Source organism: Balaenoptera physalus (assembly GCF_965194825.1).
Source record: "Balaenoptera physalus genome assembly, chromosome: 19".
NCBI lineage: Eukaryota > Metazoa > Chordata > Mammalia > Artiodactyla > Balaenopteridae > Balaenoptera > Balaenoptera physalus.
Window position 1 is genome coordinate 10,348,096 of NC_138900.1, and position 17,797 is coordinate 10,365,892.

Below are 17,797 nucleotides of genomic sequence, written 5' to 3' on the forward strand. Positions count from 1 at the left end.
ACACCTGCTGCCACAGCAGGCCGACCCAGCACGATGCCTGTCTTCCAGGCGAGAAGCCGTGCCCGAGGTCACACAGGGGCAAGACCCGGGTGCTGGCCACCCACCCGGCTCTGACTGATTCCAGAGCTCCAGCACACCTGGCAAGCTTACACCTCTCCCGTCAGACCATCAGACCCTGAGGAGATATGAAGGGGACACTCACAGGACCCCCCCCAGTCCTAACTGGGAAGAATGCGTCTGAAGACAGGGTTCTGGTGGGGGTGGGTGGATCCGAGTTCTGCCTCAGACCAGAGAGGCAGCAAGCACGGGGTGTAAGGCCGGGCTCACCCAGGGCCCATGCCCTTGCTCTGTGACCCTGAGCAAGTAACCACCCCCTCTGTGCCTTCATTCGACATTAGGAAAAAAGGGACCCTAGGGGAGCCGGCCTGCAGTCAGCAGGAGCGTTTGCAAGCACGCGCCACCCCGGCACAGCCAGGGCTCCACGCACCACGGCTAAGAGCCTCCTCCCTACTGGGTGGGCCAGCACCACTTACTGTTCGGTTTTGATGTCATAATTTTCCAGAAGGTAACTCAATCATGGTAATGTCCTCTTAATAAGAATGATGATGATAATAATAATACCCATTACTACTGCCACTTCCAGAAGCTGCAGAGCAGCAGGCCTCCTTCAGACCGGGGTTCTCTAGGGAAGGAAGAAGTGGCCAGCAGGGCCTGGAGTATGAGGTGGGAGCTGGAGCAGGACGCCTGGATCTAAATCCTGGCCTTGCCACTTGGGAGCTGTGTGACTGTGGGCAAGTAACCAACCTCCCCAAGCCTCCGGGTCCTTGCTATGATCGTGGGGGTAACGACGCTTCCTCACGGGGCTGTGGCTGCAGGGCCTCAATGCGCTCACTGGAGGGCGCTCCAACCGTGCCTGGCATGTGGCCGGTCCCCCTCAAACGCTGGCCATCACCACTGTTGGCCTTTGGAACCTCGGGGCCCTCTGGGACAGGGCTGTCACTTTCCCACTCAGGTGGGCCCTGTCCACTCAACCCGAGGGATCTTCCCCAACAGGCGGCCTGCCGGGCAGGGCAGCAGAAGCAGCTCTGGGGCTTCCCTGCTCCCGGCCTTGGAGTTCCCCGGCCCAGCTTCCTGGCGGCCCCGGCCTGGCCTTTGCCACAACACCAGGCCCAGCCCCTCCGCCAGCACCACGCCCGGTAGATGGGAGTGTCTGGGCGGGAGTTGGCGGCTGCTCACCAGGCCTCTGGAGAGTGGGGCTGACAGGCCCCAGGTAGGGGGAGGGCCCGAGAGGAAGAGGGAGGGAGCAGGCCCTGTCCTCCCACCACACACCCCCTTGTCCCCAGTCCCCCATGGCCTCTCACAGGGCCCGGGGTCCCACCCTTACCGTTCTTGAAGGCCAGGAACTCAAAGACACTGTGGACAATGGACACGATGATGGTGAGCGCCAGCAGGTAGGGGTTGGTCTCCAGGAGGGCAACCTGGGGTTGGGGTGGGGGAGATGGCTGTGAGCGCTGCCGTGCCCCGGCCGGGGGCTGACCGCTGCAGTGCTTTCATTAGCCGACCCATCTCTCCTTGCTCTGGGCCCCAGAAGAACCTGCTGATATTCCCCAGACCTGACCCCAGGGCTTCCCAGCGGGGTGTGGTGCTGGCCGGGAGGAGAGCCGGTCAGAGATGGGCAGATGGGCACAGAGAGGCAGGCGAGGGATGCACGGAGAGGGAGGGAGGAAGATGGAGACAGAGGAGAGATGGGGAGACAGTGATGGGGGTAGGGAGAGAAATAACTGAGAGATGAAGGGACTGTCAGAGCCAGGGACAGAAACCCAACACCAAAGACAGCCCCAGGCAAGCACAGACCAGGCTCAACAAGACAGACACAGGCAGAGAAGAATGATATTCAAGGACACAGTGAGAGGGAGCAGACACATGGAGTCAGAGCCCAAAGTCAGGGAGGCAGAACATGGGGCCGAAGAAGCAGGGAGGGGCAGATCCAGACCCAGAGGGCCGGGCCCTGCAAACATAAAAACCGTGACAAGGAGGACCATGGGGACTTCCCTGGTGGCGCAGTGGTTAAGAATCCGCCTGCCAATGCAGGGGACACAGGTTCAAGCCCTGGTCCGGAAAGATCCCACATGCCGAGGAGCAACTAAGCCCGTGCAACACAACTACTGAGCCTGCGCTCTAGAGCCCGTGAGCCACAACTACTGAGCCCGTGCTCCGCAACAAGAGAAGCCACCACAATGAGAAGCCCACGCACTGCAACGAAGAACAGCCCCCGGTCGCTGCAACTAGAGAAAGCCCGTGAGCAGCAATGAAGACCCAACGCAGCCAAAAATAAGTAAATAAATTTTAAAAAAAAGGAGGAGGACCATGGAAGCCTCAGAGGCAGGACCCCCAGAGTCAGCCAGAGCCAGAGGGCCGAGTGCCTGTTTCCTGCCCACTGCAGGGAGGGTGGCTGGGAGGTTGTGAAACTGCGGGCAGGGGAGCATCAGCTAGCAGTCCCCAGGCCGGCAGCCTGGCCCACTTCCCCTTCCCCTCCTGCCACCCAGGAAGGGGCTGGGAAGCTCCCGCCCCCCCTCCCCCCACCTACCCACCTTCACCGAGTCCTGCTCCTCATCTGACTGCTCGTACAGCTCGTCGCCCAGGAAGTTCCAGGGCGACTTGGTGCTCTGGGCGGCGTAGAGCTGCCAGCGCCAGAGCGAGAGCGGGCAGAAGGAGACGCGGAGGGGCAGGCTGGCCAGACTCTCGTTGATGGGGTAGTAGTCCTTCTGCAGGTTCCAGTAGTCGTTGAAGTAGATGATGGGGTAGTAGTCACCGCTCACGGCATCAAACTTCACATCTGCAGGCACGCAGGGCAGGGGTTACCGCTCAGCCTGGACCAGAGGCCACAGGCACCCACGGGGGTGGGGAGACCCCTCAGCCTCTGGGGACAAAGGTGTCAAATTCGGATGTTTGCAGGGACCCAGTGGGGCCCCCGGGACAGAGACTGGGGCACAGGGAACCTTCCTGGGCTGTGCCAAGGAGTCAGGGAGAGGGCAGGCTAGGGAGGGCTGGGCAGGCCCTGGCTGAGGGGACAGCTGCAGCTCAGCTCCAGACTGCGGCTGCCCCGAGGCTCTCCACGCGTCAGGCTTTTGTAAAAGAAGTCCGAAACCTGGGTTCCTAAGTGATGCTGCCCCAATTTCCAAGGCTGGCAACAGATGCACCTTTTCCGAAAAAAGCTCATGGCTGGATGAGACCATTTTGGGCACAAGGTGGTCAGGGCTGGGGTCACCAGGCGGTGTGGGAGGGAGAGAAAGGGGAGTGTCTAGAGGGGCGGGGCAGGAAGCTTGGGAGGGTGGAGACCTAGTCAGAGATCTCGGGCTGGGGGTGGGGCCAGGAGACAAGAAAATGGCCTGGTCAGGAGCCCGAGTGGGCAGCCGGGAGCTCACACTGGTCCAGGGGAGGAGGCACGCTGCCCTTCACCCACGGTGTGTGGTCGTCCACAATGTTGATGGTGATGTTGGGATGCCAGTGGGAGATCACCTCCACAGGCCCGTAATCCTCGGCTCTCTGAGGGGAGACGGGGGGGTGGTGGGTCTCAGAGGCACCTGCTCGCTTCCTCCTGAGGACTCCCGTGACAGTCGCGACAGAAGAGCAACCACTGCAGCAACTGCTGGCCGAGGGCTCACCCTGGCCAGTCCCCGCGCCAGCCTCTAGACCCCGCTGCCCTGGCTCCCCCCAGCCACCTGATGGAGCAGAAAACCCAAGCCTGCCCATCTGGACGGGACGGTGCACCAGGCTGCAAAGTGCAGCCTCGTGACCGCACAAGTGTGGGACCCGCGTGCAGCCTCCATACTCAGGGGCCGCCCTCCCGCCCGGGACCACCTCGTGGAGAGAGGAAGACTCTTGGTGCCACCACGGGTTAACGTCCCCGGATTAACCGGGAGTATTCCTTCTAGAGCCACGTTAGTGGGTACCTCGTCTGTGCCGGGCCAAGCCCGGGCTCCGGGGTCCAGCTGCTTGGGTGTGAATCCCAGCCCTGCCACTCCTGGCTGTGATACTTCGTGTAAGTCTCCTTGTGACGGGACCCACGCAACGGGGCTGGCGCGAGGCTTCCAGGTGGGTGCGTGTACGGAGCACAGAGCACCCGCCCTGCCACTGCTGGAGGTCAGCTGTAACCTCGCCGGCAACGCCCCCACTCCCTGAGAGCTAGCTCTACGTTCTAACCCAGTTTCCAGGGAGGGAAACTGAGGCTCAGAGAGGTGAAAGCCCCCGGCTGCCAGCAGCTCAGTGGTGGTGTCAGAAGACAACCCCCGTGGTCCGGCTGCTGGGCTGGGAATGGGCCGGACGGCACCCCCAGAACTCGACGGCTCTGCTCGTGCTTACCTTGATCATTTCTGGGTCAGCTTCCGTCTCTCCCGTCAACAGGTTCTTGGTTTTCTGAAACCGCCGGCGCTTGTATTTGTTGATCACTGAGGGCGAGGAGGCAGGGAAAGGGGGTGGATGTGAGACCTGCTGGCACTCGCGGGACCCAGGCCCCAGACCTCTGCCCACCCGGTTCCCGGCTCCCACTCTTCCACCTGCCAACCGGCAATAACGACAACCAGAAAGCCTGCACTGCCTTCTCAAATCTCACCCCAGCCCCAGGCTCCCCATCTTTACAGCGACACCGGCATCCACCAAATTGTCCCAGGAGTCTCCTCCTCCAGGATTTGCTGCATCTGTTCCATCAGCCCATCCCCGGTGAATGTCCCCTCCGGCACATGCCTCAGATCCGAGCACAGCCTCCCACCTCCAGAGCCCCACCCCAGGCCGGCCACGGCGCCCCCTCCTGGATGACCGCAGTCACCTCCTCACTGGCCTCCCAGTGGCCACTCTTGCCCCTAAGACCCAAGTATCTGATCGAGTCATCCTACTGCCTCAGAATCCTAGACAGCTCCCGCTGCCCCGGGCAGGGCCCCTGAGGTGCTCACCACGGCCCCACCAATCTCAGCCCTCGCCACCTCTCATCCTTGCGCACCCCACTCCTTCCTCCTCAAATGCGCCTGCAGATGTGCTGCTGCGCCTCCCTGGCAGGGATCCAGCATGGCTGGAATCTTCCTGGTTGGCTCCTTCTCCCCCTTCCAGCCCCTGGTTAAATGTCCCTTCCGCCCACTCCACTGAAGGCGGCTGCCCGGGCGTGCTCCTCGCCATTTCTGTTTCCTTCACAACAGTTCATCACGACCCACTGGTTCACCTGCCCACTGGTTTACTTGTTTGCTGTCTGTCCCCTCAACCAGTCTGCAAACCCCAGGTGGGGCTGGGCCCGTTTTGGGCCCTGCCGTATCCCCCCACAGTGACAAACAGCAGGATTGATAAATATAAACAGGTGGGCCGAGACAGGGCCGGAGAAGGCCGAGAGCCGCCAATGTGAGAAGTACTTTGGCGCTGTGAATCCCCGGGCAGGAGTGGACCTCACTTCCTCTTGCAGAGGCCAGGTCAGCCACGGGCTCCCTGCCACCCTGCCCCAAACCCTGCCAAGACATGCCAGGAGGACAGGGCTGGCGTTCGTTCACGCTCCATCTCCCCGCCTCCACCCTGGTCTGGGTAACTTTTCCGCTCCTCCTTATGCTGGGACAACACATGGCCTATCCCTCCTGTGATTTCTCTATCCTGCCCCCAGGTGCTAGGGAGAGATGGGGAAATGAAAGAGGGAGCTGGCCAAGAGCGGGGCTCCTGGGGTCACATCCTGGCTCTGTCTCCCATGAACTGAGGGACGTTGGTGAGCTACATCACCTCCCTGGGCCTCAGTACCCCCTCCGGAGAATGGGGATTAAAGCCTCGCCTCTTCTGGGCAGGACCACTGGGAAGTGGCTCTCTGCTCTACGGAGCCCAGCCAGCAGAGCAGCCCTGCATGTCACACTGACACACGCCACAGGGCCCAGATCCCTCCCACCCGCTCAGAACCAGGGGCTTCTGGATTCTATGGACGAGCTCAAGTTCAAAACCACTTCTGGGAATTGACTCAGGGTTTCAGCCCGGGGGCCAGCTGCTCTTATGGTTCCCATGAATATCATCTCATCACTTCTATCACAATTAACGCATTTGAGACCTTGCTCCCACATCAGGGGAAAGCAGTAAACACCCAAGGGTGGGCATCCTGGAGAATAAATTCCCCGGGTACATGCTCCGCTGTCTTCCACACCCATGAGAGGCTGTCCAGGGAAGGGAGGGACCGTGCCCGGCCAGCCCCAGAGGAGACAGACTTTGGCTCAGGTGGAGAACATTCTGCAACTTGGTGGCATGCAGATGGGGTTATGATATGAGATGGACCTGGCTTCCGTAGGGAGGAAGAAGCCCCCTTTTCTTGGAGTTAAACTATACCCTGAGTACTGACAATGTGGCTGGTTGAGACTGAAATGTGCTGAGTGCAAAACACACACTGAAATTTGAAACCTAGTGCAGGAAGAAGAATAGCGGAGAATACCTCATTAATTTTTTATACGGATTACATGTTGAAACGACAACACGTTGACCTCAATAAATTACTAACATTCATTTTATGGTCTTTTTTTTTTTTTTAACGTGGCCACTTAGAAAACTTACAATGCCTTCTGTGGCGGGCACTGTATCCCTCTGGGACAGTACTGTGCTAGAGTGCTGACCACTGGCCCTTTGGGGAAGAGAGGAGGGGGCTTTTCCGATCCCACACTGTCGCTCTGTGCCCTGGAGTGGGCCGGCGGCCAGCTCCGTGTCCCTTCAAGCCCCTGCCCGAAGGGGGCCCAGGTGTGAGGCAAGCCTGGGGGATCCCGCTGGCTTCTCAGGTCCACAGGCTGCAGATTCTATTTTGCAGACCACACCAACATCTGTCACACTGACCATGAACACGACCTCACCACACAGTGACACGATCACATTCACCAGAGACGAAACCACAACAGATGCTGGCACTGAGCGTGGCTGATGGGTGTAACTGGCACGCAAGCCAGCAGCCGCCCACCTGGGTCACATTCAAAGCAACCGCTGAAGCATCAGGCACATGTAACCCAGACTTTCGGGGACACCTCCGTGGGGATGGCCCCTGCAGGCCACACCCCCTCAGCCCGCCTCTGCCCGCATCTTCGCAGATGCGCTCCATGGAAGCCAGCCAGCCAGCCAGCCGGGCGGAACGCCCTACAGAGCACGGTCCGCAGACATACTTGCTTAGAACAGCGCTTAGCACACCTGGGGGACTTTTCCAAATCAGCTTTGGGTACTGACATACGGTCACTAGAGTTTTGTTTCATCCAGTGTAGATGGTCACAAAAAAAATTCTCATCCTTTGGGTTATTTTTATACCAAAAGAGGTAGGAAAAGACCTAACCCATGCAAATTAAAGTACATCTGTCGCTGCGCCGCAAAAAACAGCCAGAGGGATCTTAACCAAGTCCACAGGCGCAGCAGAATCAAAGTGAGGTGGGGCACGCAAAATTCACATGAAGGGAACGGGGGGCTTTCGGGAGGGGGGTGTGGGGGGCTGTCTGTCCTCCAGATCTGCTGAAACTGAAGTGCAGCGAGAGAGTCCCACAACTGCCGATCAGGAGACAGTGGACTCAAGGACAAAAGACACAAAGGGCAGGCAAAAAAATGCCAACAATTATTAACCTCCTGGAAAAGGAGATGTTGGACAGGAAAGGAAAAATAAACTACACACACCGTGTGGTTCAGATGGGAAGAAGAGTCACACACTCAAAACCATTTGAATGCTGAATATGAATCTAATCAAATTATGTTCCTGAGTTGAGATTTCCTCTTCCAGAGTAGGAAGTCAAGACATAATGTCAAAACTGAAAAACCAAGAAATTGCATTATCATCTTATTATTGGGAGCCTTGGAGATCAAGTAGCAGAAACAGCTAAAGCAGTTGCCTGTGGGGAGTGGAAACTGGGGGAACACAAGAGGGGGAGAGCAGGAGACAGATGAGTGTCGCTGTCTGGTTAAATTACTTGAATTTTAAACCATGTACTTATAACAAGAGATTTAAAAAATTTTTTTTTAAAGAAGATGCCCTGGGCAGAGAGAATCTCAGTTTCAAAATGAGGCCGTGTCAGAAGTCCCAAATGGCCACAGTTCTGACCCAGGGCTTCTTGGGGCCACCGGTAGTCCTGTGGTTTGCTCACACAATCAGGATTCTCAGGGGGGCACCAGGAGGGTGGCCAGCGAGGTGAGAACGGGGCCTGTCCGGTGACGTGGCCCTCACCAGCTTGCCTCGTCAAGGCAGGCCCTACTCAGAGGTGCGCGTGCACGGGCGGAGGCTCACAGCGCAGCCACGCAGGATGCATTCACACCCGCAGCCTGGGAGCCTCGCACGGCCCCGCAGGAGCCCCCAGGGAGGCCACTGTGCGGCACCCATTCCAGAAGCGGCCGACGCAGATGCAGTCGCGGAGAGCACACCGGATGCAACTAATGGCAAAGGGCCTCCAGTCTCCCTCTGCTCATTTAATCTAGCCATGGTTCTCTCACAGACTATTCTGGAGTGTCTGCTCTACCAGGCCCGGTACTGTGCACACGCCGGCCTCGCCCTTCCTCTTCTCGGAAGTCCCTATCTCCACCTGCTCTTTCTAAGCCGATTCCTCTCCTGCCTGCCCACAGGTGTCCAGAGGCATGGAGGGTACGCGGGGTTCGAGCCCGGCCACCAACCCCAGCCTCCCTGAGCACAGGGTTCCTGCCTGCCCTCGTGGACCTGGGAGTCCAGGCCCGCGGCACCACGGGGGCCCCAGGATGGAGAGGGACTTACTCCGAGACGTGTGCACCGTGGCGAGCCGGCGGTACAGCGCCTTCTGCCGGGGGTCTGGGTGGAAGCCGCTCTTGGTGAAGTAGACGTGGATATAGATGGAGCCGTTCTGCTGGACGCTCTGCAAGGCGGTCCGACGGGGACAAGGAACAGTGAAGCCCCTCATGACGCCCGCCCCCCACGGCTTCCCCACCCCCGTCTACTGAGTGTTCAGGGTGGGCAGTGTAGTTCAGTGGTTAGGGGCCAGACACTGGAGTTAGGCTCAAATTCAAAACCAGGCTCTAGCACACAATGGCTGTGTGGCCTCAGGCTTCGCCTCGCTGAGCCTCAGGGCCCACCTGCAGGACGCAGATCCTCAGCACTGAGGGCACGGCAGGGCTGTAAGGATTATCTGAGAGCGCTGAGCGCGGTCACTCAAGCACAGAATAGGAGCTCAATAAACGTCAGCAGCCTTAATTCATTAAACGGTAAAACAATGAAGGCCGGATACCACTCTGGCACTTCAAATGGTAACTGCCCAATCCAGTGAGTTCACATCTGTATAACTCATGTAAACCTTGCGCGCTGGGTCATGTTATTACCCCATTTTCCAGATGCGGTGACTGGGGCTCACACAGAGAGGCTACGGGCAGCGAGTAAGTGGATCCGAACCCCGTCTGTGGGCTCTCCCGTGGCCCTGCCTCTCACCGTCTGTGTCCTACCTCTCTGCCCGGGCCTTTCACCTACTATTCTCAACCCCCTGCCACACCCACCCAGATGAGGAAACTGAAGTGGGGTGGCCACCTGCCTGAGGCGCAGGGCGGGTGGCTGAGGCCGCACTGCAGCCTCTCTGTCTGACCTTCGTGGTGAGCTGGGATTCACCTGGCCACGCTGTGTCCTCACTGCCCTGCCTTTTAAGTCCACCTCTGTGTCAACCATGTTTTTATATTTCATGCTGTTTTCACATCTGGCAGGGGAGAGACCGCCCCTCCCAGGGCCAGCTGATTCCTGGAAATAATAAACAACTCGCCTGCCTCTGAACATACCTTTAAAATGCAAGCCAACAAACCCAAGTCCACACCCCAACCACCCCCTTGATCTCTCACACACCAGGCCGCACTGAATCACTCAGGGCAGGTACCAGACAACTACAGACCACCCCTCTAGCCCAGAGCCCGCACATCAACCAAGCAGGCCAGTCCTAAGGTGTTTCCCCACCTGCCCTGCCTTTCCTGCGGAAACCTCAATAAAGGCTTCGGCCTAGGCCTCCCCTTGCCCCTTCTGCTCCTGTCCAAACCTGGTGCTTCCCCATGTGGCCCTGCGTAGTGTGGTGGGCCCCCTCCTCTCGGGAAATGTAAGTAGTAAATTCTTCTTCCGATGGCATTGGCCTGTGTCGCGGCTCAGTCACCTCCACAAATTAAAATCAAGTACAACTTAGACACTCTCCCGCCACAGAGCTGGGAAGGAGGGTGAGCACCAAGTCCCTGCAAGCAGCTCTCACTGCCTGGCTTAGTGCCCCTCTGTCCTCCTCGGATCTGGGGTTGGGGTCTGGGGGCCGGGCGTGAGGTCTCGGCGGGAGCCACCTCTCAGCACGGGCTGTCCCGTCTGCCTCAGAAAGAACGCATCCACCACTGCTTCCAGCTACCCAAACAGACCCAGACAGAGCCGGACAGAGCAGAGATGCTCCCTCCTTCCCAGGAGACTGAGGAGAAGACTTGATGGGGAGAAAGGAAGGAGAGAGCAGCCCCCAAGAGATGTCAACATTCACAGATTCATCAAATTCACTGATTGTTCAACAGCCGCTGATTCTGCACCCAGTCCTCTGCTGGGCAGAGCTGGGGACAGAGCTGTGACCAAGATGGTCCCGTGGGGAAAACAGATCCATATTCAGGTAGTGACAGCCCCCCAGAGCTGGCACGGCTTGGGTTGGGGAGCCCAGAGAGGGTGCTGGCTGAGCCTGAGTGTCAGGGAGAGCTCCCTGGAGGAGGCAGGATTTGAACTGGGGCTGTCAGAGTCCGGAGCCAGACAGCCTGAGTTCAGTTCAGTTCACACCGGCTGTGTGACCTCGGGTGGGGCCTCTCTGTACCTCAGTTTCCTCATCAGTCAAATGGAAATAATAGTTCCCACCTCCTAGGGTTGCTGGGAGGTTTCCACCAGTCAGCCTAGGCTGGTGCCCTGTACGTAGTAAGCACTTAATCAACATTAACTATTATTTTCAAACCAGGCTGGCTGACTGGCCACCCCCAGGGATGATTACTAATCTTTCACCGGTTCATACCACAGATTTACACAACCCTGAAAGTAGCTGGGAGGATCCTAGGCCAATTCCAACTCCATCCACATGGAGAGGTGGGGAAGACAAGGCCCAGAGACCTCAGGGACCCGCCTGTGGTCACAAAGCATGTGAACTGAGAGGAGAGCCAGGCTTGGAACCTGGACTCCCGATTGCAGGACTGGGAGTTGGTTCAAGGAAATGCCCTCAGTGCTAGCCGCACAGCCCTGGGGCCAGGAACCAGAAGCCGTCCCACCTGTGGAATGTCGAGCTCAGCAAAGTGCTCGTAGCAGCCGTCTGAGTTCTCGCCACTAGTCCAGTCGCCATACACAAGGTCATGCTGCTCCCAGAAGAGCGCTGATGTGGCATTAAAGTCTGTAAAGTGCTCGTGCTCTGAGATGTACACGTGCAGGTTCTGTTGGGAGGGGAAGTGGGCGGAGCTTAGTCAGGGCTGCTTATAGGACCCTCTGAAGGCTGACAGATAAAGAGCGAGGAAGAGCTGCGGCACTAACAGCACACTAACATGAACAATTTGCGGGGGGGGGGGGGCGGTTAGTGGAGAGAAGAGCAGCAGCTAGTAGAATAACCTTTCTCTTTCCTCACACCCCCACCACGTCTGCCCTGGTCTGAGTCTGTGACGTCTAAGAGCAAAAACAATTAAACAATGGCCAGCCTGCCAATTAGAATTTGGGGTTAGAAAGGATCCGGACCTCCCTGAGTCATCTTCCCTCTCAGCCTCTCATGGGCTTCTTGGTCAGAGCTCCGCAGGCTTATGGATAAAGCACAGTCAAGATGTGCAGGAGTGTCAGCCGGCTACTGAGAACCGAGGGGAACTGGGGAGCTGGCCTCAGAACTCCCTCCTTTCCCAAGTCCCCGTGGCCATCTCTGTCCAGAGCCCAGAAGGCCCACTGATAAAGAACAGCTGAGTGGTGGTCACCCTGCTGGCCAGAATTCCATGAAATCAGGAATCCCAGAGCTGCAGAGAACCGCAAAGGTGGGAGAGGTCGAGATTACTGAGGTTAGAACACCTGTTGCAGATGCTCCTGAACAAAGTCCCTCTACCTAGAAAGAATACCATCACAAACCCAAAAGAATTACTTGTTCCTTATAAGTGTCACTTGAGTGACTCAGATTTCACGGGCTGAAGATGCACCTGGAGTCTCTCAACCCTGGACCCGTTCACAGACCTGACAGTGACCAGGGACCGCGTCTGTCCCAACAGCCCATGTCACTCCCCCACACCTTCCCCCACCCGCTCCTCTCCCGGGTCTGGCCTCCCAGCTGGTGGTTACCATTAAAGTGTCTTTGGGGAACAGGTTGCGGCTGGCGACACGCGGGGCTCCTCCGGGGCCTGCCTGGTCCTGAGGGGCCGGCCCTCGGCGGAACCAGCTGCTGATGGCCCAGATGATGAAGATCCTGAGGAGGCAAGCAGGGCAGGCGGTGAGTCCCCATGCCTTTTCTTTCCAACGTGGATCTGCTTGACCTTCCGACTCAGCACCTGCCAGGGCCTGACCCGGGGGCTGATCAAGTAGGGAGGGTCCCTGAGAAGGCAGGGGCAGGGCTGCTGAGAAGACAAGATGCCCCCAAAGGCCATGTCCGGGGACAGACCCCAGATGCCTGGCACTGACTCCCTGGAGTCTGGTGGCCACAGGGCTGCAGGGGCTTCGACTCTCGAAACCTCAGAACTAGGAAACCTAACGTCCCAGTCCCCTGGAATCCCAAAGTGTGAGAACCCTAGAATCTGGAATCCCAGCATTTTAGAGACACAGACATTAGGGACAGCAACATTTCAGAACTTCAAATCAACTGAAAACTGCAGAAGCAAACAGTAAGTAATGGGTGAGTCCCTATTTTTAGTAACACTGGGCTAGGTTATTCAGACCAACTTTCCTGTTGGAAACAACTTGAAAAGGCTTGATAAAAATTAATATAGTAAGAATATACTAACACCAGTTTTACACTTACAATTATATATCTTGATATAGCAACATATTCTATATGTTCTTCTATTTTCTTATATATTTTTAATCAAGTTTATATATATAATACATGTAAACATATATTCTTTTTGTAATTAATTAATTATTTAATTTAGTTATTTTTGGCTGTGTTGTGTCTTCGTTGCTGTGCGTGGGCTTTCTCTAGTTGCAGCAAGCAGGGGCTACTCCTCGTTGCGGTGCGCAGGTTTCTCATTGTGGTGGCTTCTCTTGTCGCCGAGCACAGGCTCTAGGTACCTGGGCTTCAGTAGTGTGGCACACGGGCTTAGCTGCCCTGCGGCATGTGGGATCTTCCCAGACCAGGGCTCGAACCCGTGTCCCCTGCATTGGCAGGCGGATTCTTAACCACTGCGCCACCAGGGAAGTCCTTCTTTACTTCTTTGGTTCCCATCTTCCTTTCAGTTTTTGCCAGGTAAGTCTGCAGTCTTGTCCATTCTTCAGTGCTTTTAAGAGTATATGTTTACGGGGCTTCCCTGATGGCACAGTGGTTAAGAATCCACCTGCTAATGCAGGGGACACGGGTTCGAGCCCTGGTCCGGGAAGATCCCACATGCCGCGGAGCAACTAAGCCCGTGCGCCACAACTACTGAGTCTGCACTCTACAGCCCCCAAGCCACAACTACTAAGCCCTTGTGCCACAACTACTGAAGCCCGCGTGCCTAGAGCCCATGCTCTGCAACAAGAGAAGCCACCGCAATGAGAACCCTGCATACCACAACGAAGAGTAGCCCCTGCTCAGCGCAACTAGAGAAAGCCCACGCGCAGCAACAAAGACCCAACGCAGCCCCCAAATTAATTAATTAATTAATTTTAAAAAAAAAGTAAAGGAACCCTGGAAGCTTCTTCTTTTTTTAACTGAAGTATGGTTGATTTACAATGTTGTGTTAGATTCAGTTTCAGGTATACAGCAACATGATTCAGTTATATATACACATATTTATATATATATATATTATTGATAATATATGATATAATGTGTATATATATTCTTTTTAGGATTCTTTTCCATTATATGTTATTATGAGATACTGAATATAGTTCCCTGTGCTATACAGTAAGTCCTTGTTGTTTTTCCTTTTTTTTTGGAAGCTTCTTTTTTGTGTTTGAGGACATCTGCTAGGTGTTTTGATGGGTGAACAAAAACGCCAGCCCAGGGCCCACACAAAGTAACCAGAGACCTACTCTATGAGAAGCTAAGACTCCACAGGGCTCCCCGCCAAGGACAAGGGGAAGCAGGTGTGGCCTAGCCCTCCTCAGAGTCGCACACCAGGTGGGCACAGCCAGAGCCTTGAACCTGGTACAAGGAGACCCCGAATGACAATGCCCCAGGCAGCCAGCAGAGGCAAAGCAAGTCCTCTCTGTAGGAAAACAGGTTCATCCTAGGCCTGAAATGATTCCTATAAACAATTTTCCAAGTATGATGATCAACACACAGCCAAAGACAAGCCAGGAGCACAAGGAAACAATACTCTATGAGTGAGAACCAGCAGAAACAAAAACCAATCTACCCAATGGCACTGTGGTAACCTAAACGGGAGGGAAGTCCAAAAGGGAGGGGATATCTGTATGTGTGTAGCTGATTCATTCTGTTGTGCAGTGGAAGCTAACACAACATTGTAAAGCAACCATTTTCCAATAAAAATTTAAAAAAAAAAAAGAAAAAAAAAAGAAACCAAAATTTGAGATGCTCAGGACTGGAGGTTTCAGAATGTTACAAAACCCTCAAAATGTACATGGAGAGCACGCTTCAGAAGTATCCACTCTGAATAACATGATGGAAAAAAAACAAAGTAGAAACAAAATGACACTTAGTTAAAACAGATATATTAAGAGTCATTTTCTCAATTTACAAAATTGAATAGACATAATACACAGTCTTTGAGTTGTAAATGAAGTGGAGATATTTACAGGATACACTGTTTAAAGAGAAAGGCAAGATGAAGGAAAGTGCACAGAGTAGCCATCCATTTTTGTGTAACATACTAGGTTAAAACAAAAGCAAAAACCTGGGCTGCGGGAAAGAGAAGTGGGAGTTAGTGTTTAATGGGGACAGTTTCAGTTGAGGAAGATGAAAAAGTTCTGGAGATGGATGGCAGTGATGGCTGCACACTAATGTGGATGTACTTAATGCCACAGAATTATACACTTAAACATGGTTAAAATGGTAGATTTTGGGGCTTCCCTGGTGGCGCAGTGGTTAAGAATCCGCCTGCCAATGCAGGGGACACGGGTTCGAGTCCTGGTCTGGGAAGATCCCACATGCTGCGGAGCAACTAAGCCCGTGCGCCACAACTACTGAGCCTGCGCGTCTGGAGCCTGTGCTCCGCAACAAGAGAGGCCACGATAGCGAGAGGCCCGCGCACCGCGATGAAGAGTGGTCCCCGCTTGCCACAACTAGAGAAAGCCCTCGCACAGAAACGAAGACCCAACACAGCCATAAATAAATAAATAAATAATTTTTTTAAAAATGGTACATATTTTGCCACAATAATTAATGGTACATATTTTAATATATGGTACATATTGGTACATATTTTAATTAATGGTACATATTTTGCTACAATAATTAAAAAAAAAACCCAACAATTTGTAATGCACCTTTACGTCAACATAAAAGTAGAGAAAGGTATAAAATACACATCAGACTTTAAAATGGATTCCCTTGGTTTGGGGGAATAAGGAAGGCCTAGGGGTAAGCAAAAAAAACCAAAATGCCTCAAAACACAATACTATCTTAAAAAAAATTATGAGCAATAAAAGCAGCATGCACATGAATCAACATGGGAAAGGATCACCACCAATACAGTAATGATGAATGATGGTTACCTTCAGGTGATTTTTTATTTTCTTCTTTATGCTTTTCTTTTTGAATACTTTATAATGAACAAAAATAAAAGCCCCGGACTTCCCTGGTGGCGCAGTGGTTAAGAATCCACCTGCCAATGCAGGGGACACGGGTTCGAGCCCTGGCCTGGGAAGATCCCACATGCTGCCGAGCAACTAAGCCCGTGCGCCACAACTACTGAGCCTGTGCTCTAGAGCCCGCGAGCCACAACTACTGAAGCTTGTGTGCCTAGAGCCCATGCTCCGCAACAAGAGAAGCCACCGCAATGAGAAGCCCGCGCACCGCAACAGAGTAGCCCCCACTCGCTGCAACTAGAGAAAGCCTGCGCACAGCAACAAAGACCCAACACAGCCAAAAATAAATAAATAAATAAACTTAAAAAAAAAAAAAAAAAAAGCCCCACAATAAAACTGTAGCAGACTGCTAGTTGTTTCCCAATATTCATCTTTCCCTTTTCACTCAGAAAGAAGACTCTTAAATTTTAACTGGATCCCTTGGTTACCTGGAATAAAGACTACAAAATCCAGCCTTACAGCCAGGTGTGGACACATGGTGAAGTTCTGGCCAATAAAATGTAAAAGCAGTGTGTTTACTGGACTTTGGGGAAGTGTCTTAAAGAGAAAGAGCAACCCTCCTTTATTTCTTCTTCCCTCCTGGAATGTGGACGTGATGGTCTCATCCTCAGCACCCATATTAGGCCATGAGGATAAAGGGCAAAACCTAGCAATGGTGGAACAAAGAGCAGGAAGGAATCTGGGATGCAGAAGACCGCAGAATCCTGGTCTGCCTAGGTCCAGAATAGTACATGAGAGAGGGAAACTTCTATTGTGTTAATTCGGGTCTCTCAGATACATGCAGCTCTGTAATTATTAAATGAGACAAGTACTTATTGATTGTAGGTGTGAAAAGCAATACAGTTGACCCTTGAAGAACAAAGATTTGAAGTGCGTGGGTCCACTTATACGAATCTTTTTCAACAGTAAATACTACAGTACTACACGATCCATGGATGGTTGAATCTGTGGATGTGGAACCAGAGATATGGAGGAATCGTTAGTACAGAGGGCCAACTGTAAGTGATACGTGGATACACAGGGTCGCCCCCCCCCCCCCATCCCCATGTTGTTCAAGGATCAACCGTATAGCAGAGAAGTTAAGTGCTCAGCCTCTAAGTTGCAATATCTGGATCTGAGGCCCAGCTCTCCTACTTCCCGACTGGGTGACCTCAGGCAAGACTCTTAACCTCTCTAGGCCTCCATTTCCTCAACAGTTAAAATAGGGATAACAGGGCTTCCCTGGTGCCGCAGTGGCTAAGAATCCGCCTGGCAATGCAGGGGACACGGGTTCGAGCCCTGGTCTGGGAAGATCTCACAGGCCGCGGAGCAACTAAGCCCGTGTGCCATAACTACTGAGCCCGTGCTCTAGAGCCCGTGAGCCACAACTACTGAGCCCATGTGTCACAACTACTGAAGCCCGCGCGTCTGGAGCCTGCACTCCACAACAAGAGAAACCACAGCCATGAGAAGCCCGCGCACCTCAACGAAGAGTAGTCCCCGCTCACCGCAACTAGAGAAAGCCACACACAGCAACAAAGAACCAAAGCAGCCAAAAATAAATAAATGAAAGAAAAAAAATAAGGATAACAACACTTCTTACCTTGTAGGGTTGTCTACAAGCATTAAATGCATTGATATACACACACACACATACATCATCTAGAATGGAGCCTGGTACATACAGTAAGTGTTTTAGAAGTGTTAGCTATTATTGCTATTTTCCTCATAGGAAAAAGGCATACAAAAAACTTCAGAATGGAAAAACACTACAAGAGAATTCTAGCGTGAGTGGGTGCCTTCCTGCTGAGCCCCACACCACGCCAAAGGGCAGCATCAGGCACAGGGACTTGCCTCTGCCTGTACAAGCCATGGAGCCCTGGGGTCCGGGGCCTCAGGGGCCACGGCCCAGCTGAGCTATCT

At 54.2% G+C, this 17,797-nt stretch overlaps 1 protein-coding gene across 1 annotated transcript in view; it reads right to left on the reverse strand.

Annotated features, from left to right (window-relative positions):
- CLPTM1 (CLPTM1 regulator of GABA type A receptor forward trafficking) overlaps positions 1-17,797 on the reverse strand; it is a 29,215-nt gene that overhangs the window by 3,438 nt on the left and 7,980 nt on the right. Inside the window, exons 3-9 of the mRNA XM_082438708.1 lie at positions 12,272-12,395; positions 11,236-11,394; positions 8,732-8,849; positions 4,363-4,448; positions 3,426-3,546; positions 2,592-2,836; positions 1,385-1,478 (exon numbers count right to left, since the gene is read on the reverse strand). Coding sequence (XP_082294834.1) covers positions 1,385-1,478; positions 2,592-2,836; positions 3,426-3,546; positions 4,363-4,448; positions 8,732-8,849; positions 11,236-11,394; positions 12,272-12,395 — 947 coding nt within the window. The remainder of the gene's footprint in view (positions 1-1,384; positions 1,479-2,591; positions 2,837-3,425; positions 3,547-4,362; positions 4,449-8,731; positions 8,850-11,235; positions 11,395-12,271; positions 12,396-17,797) is intronic.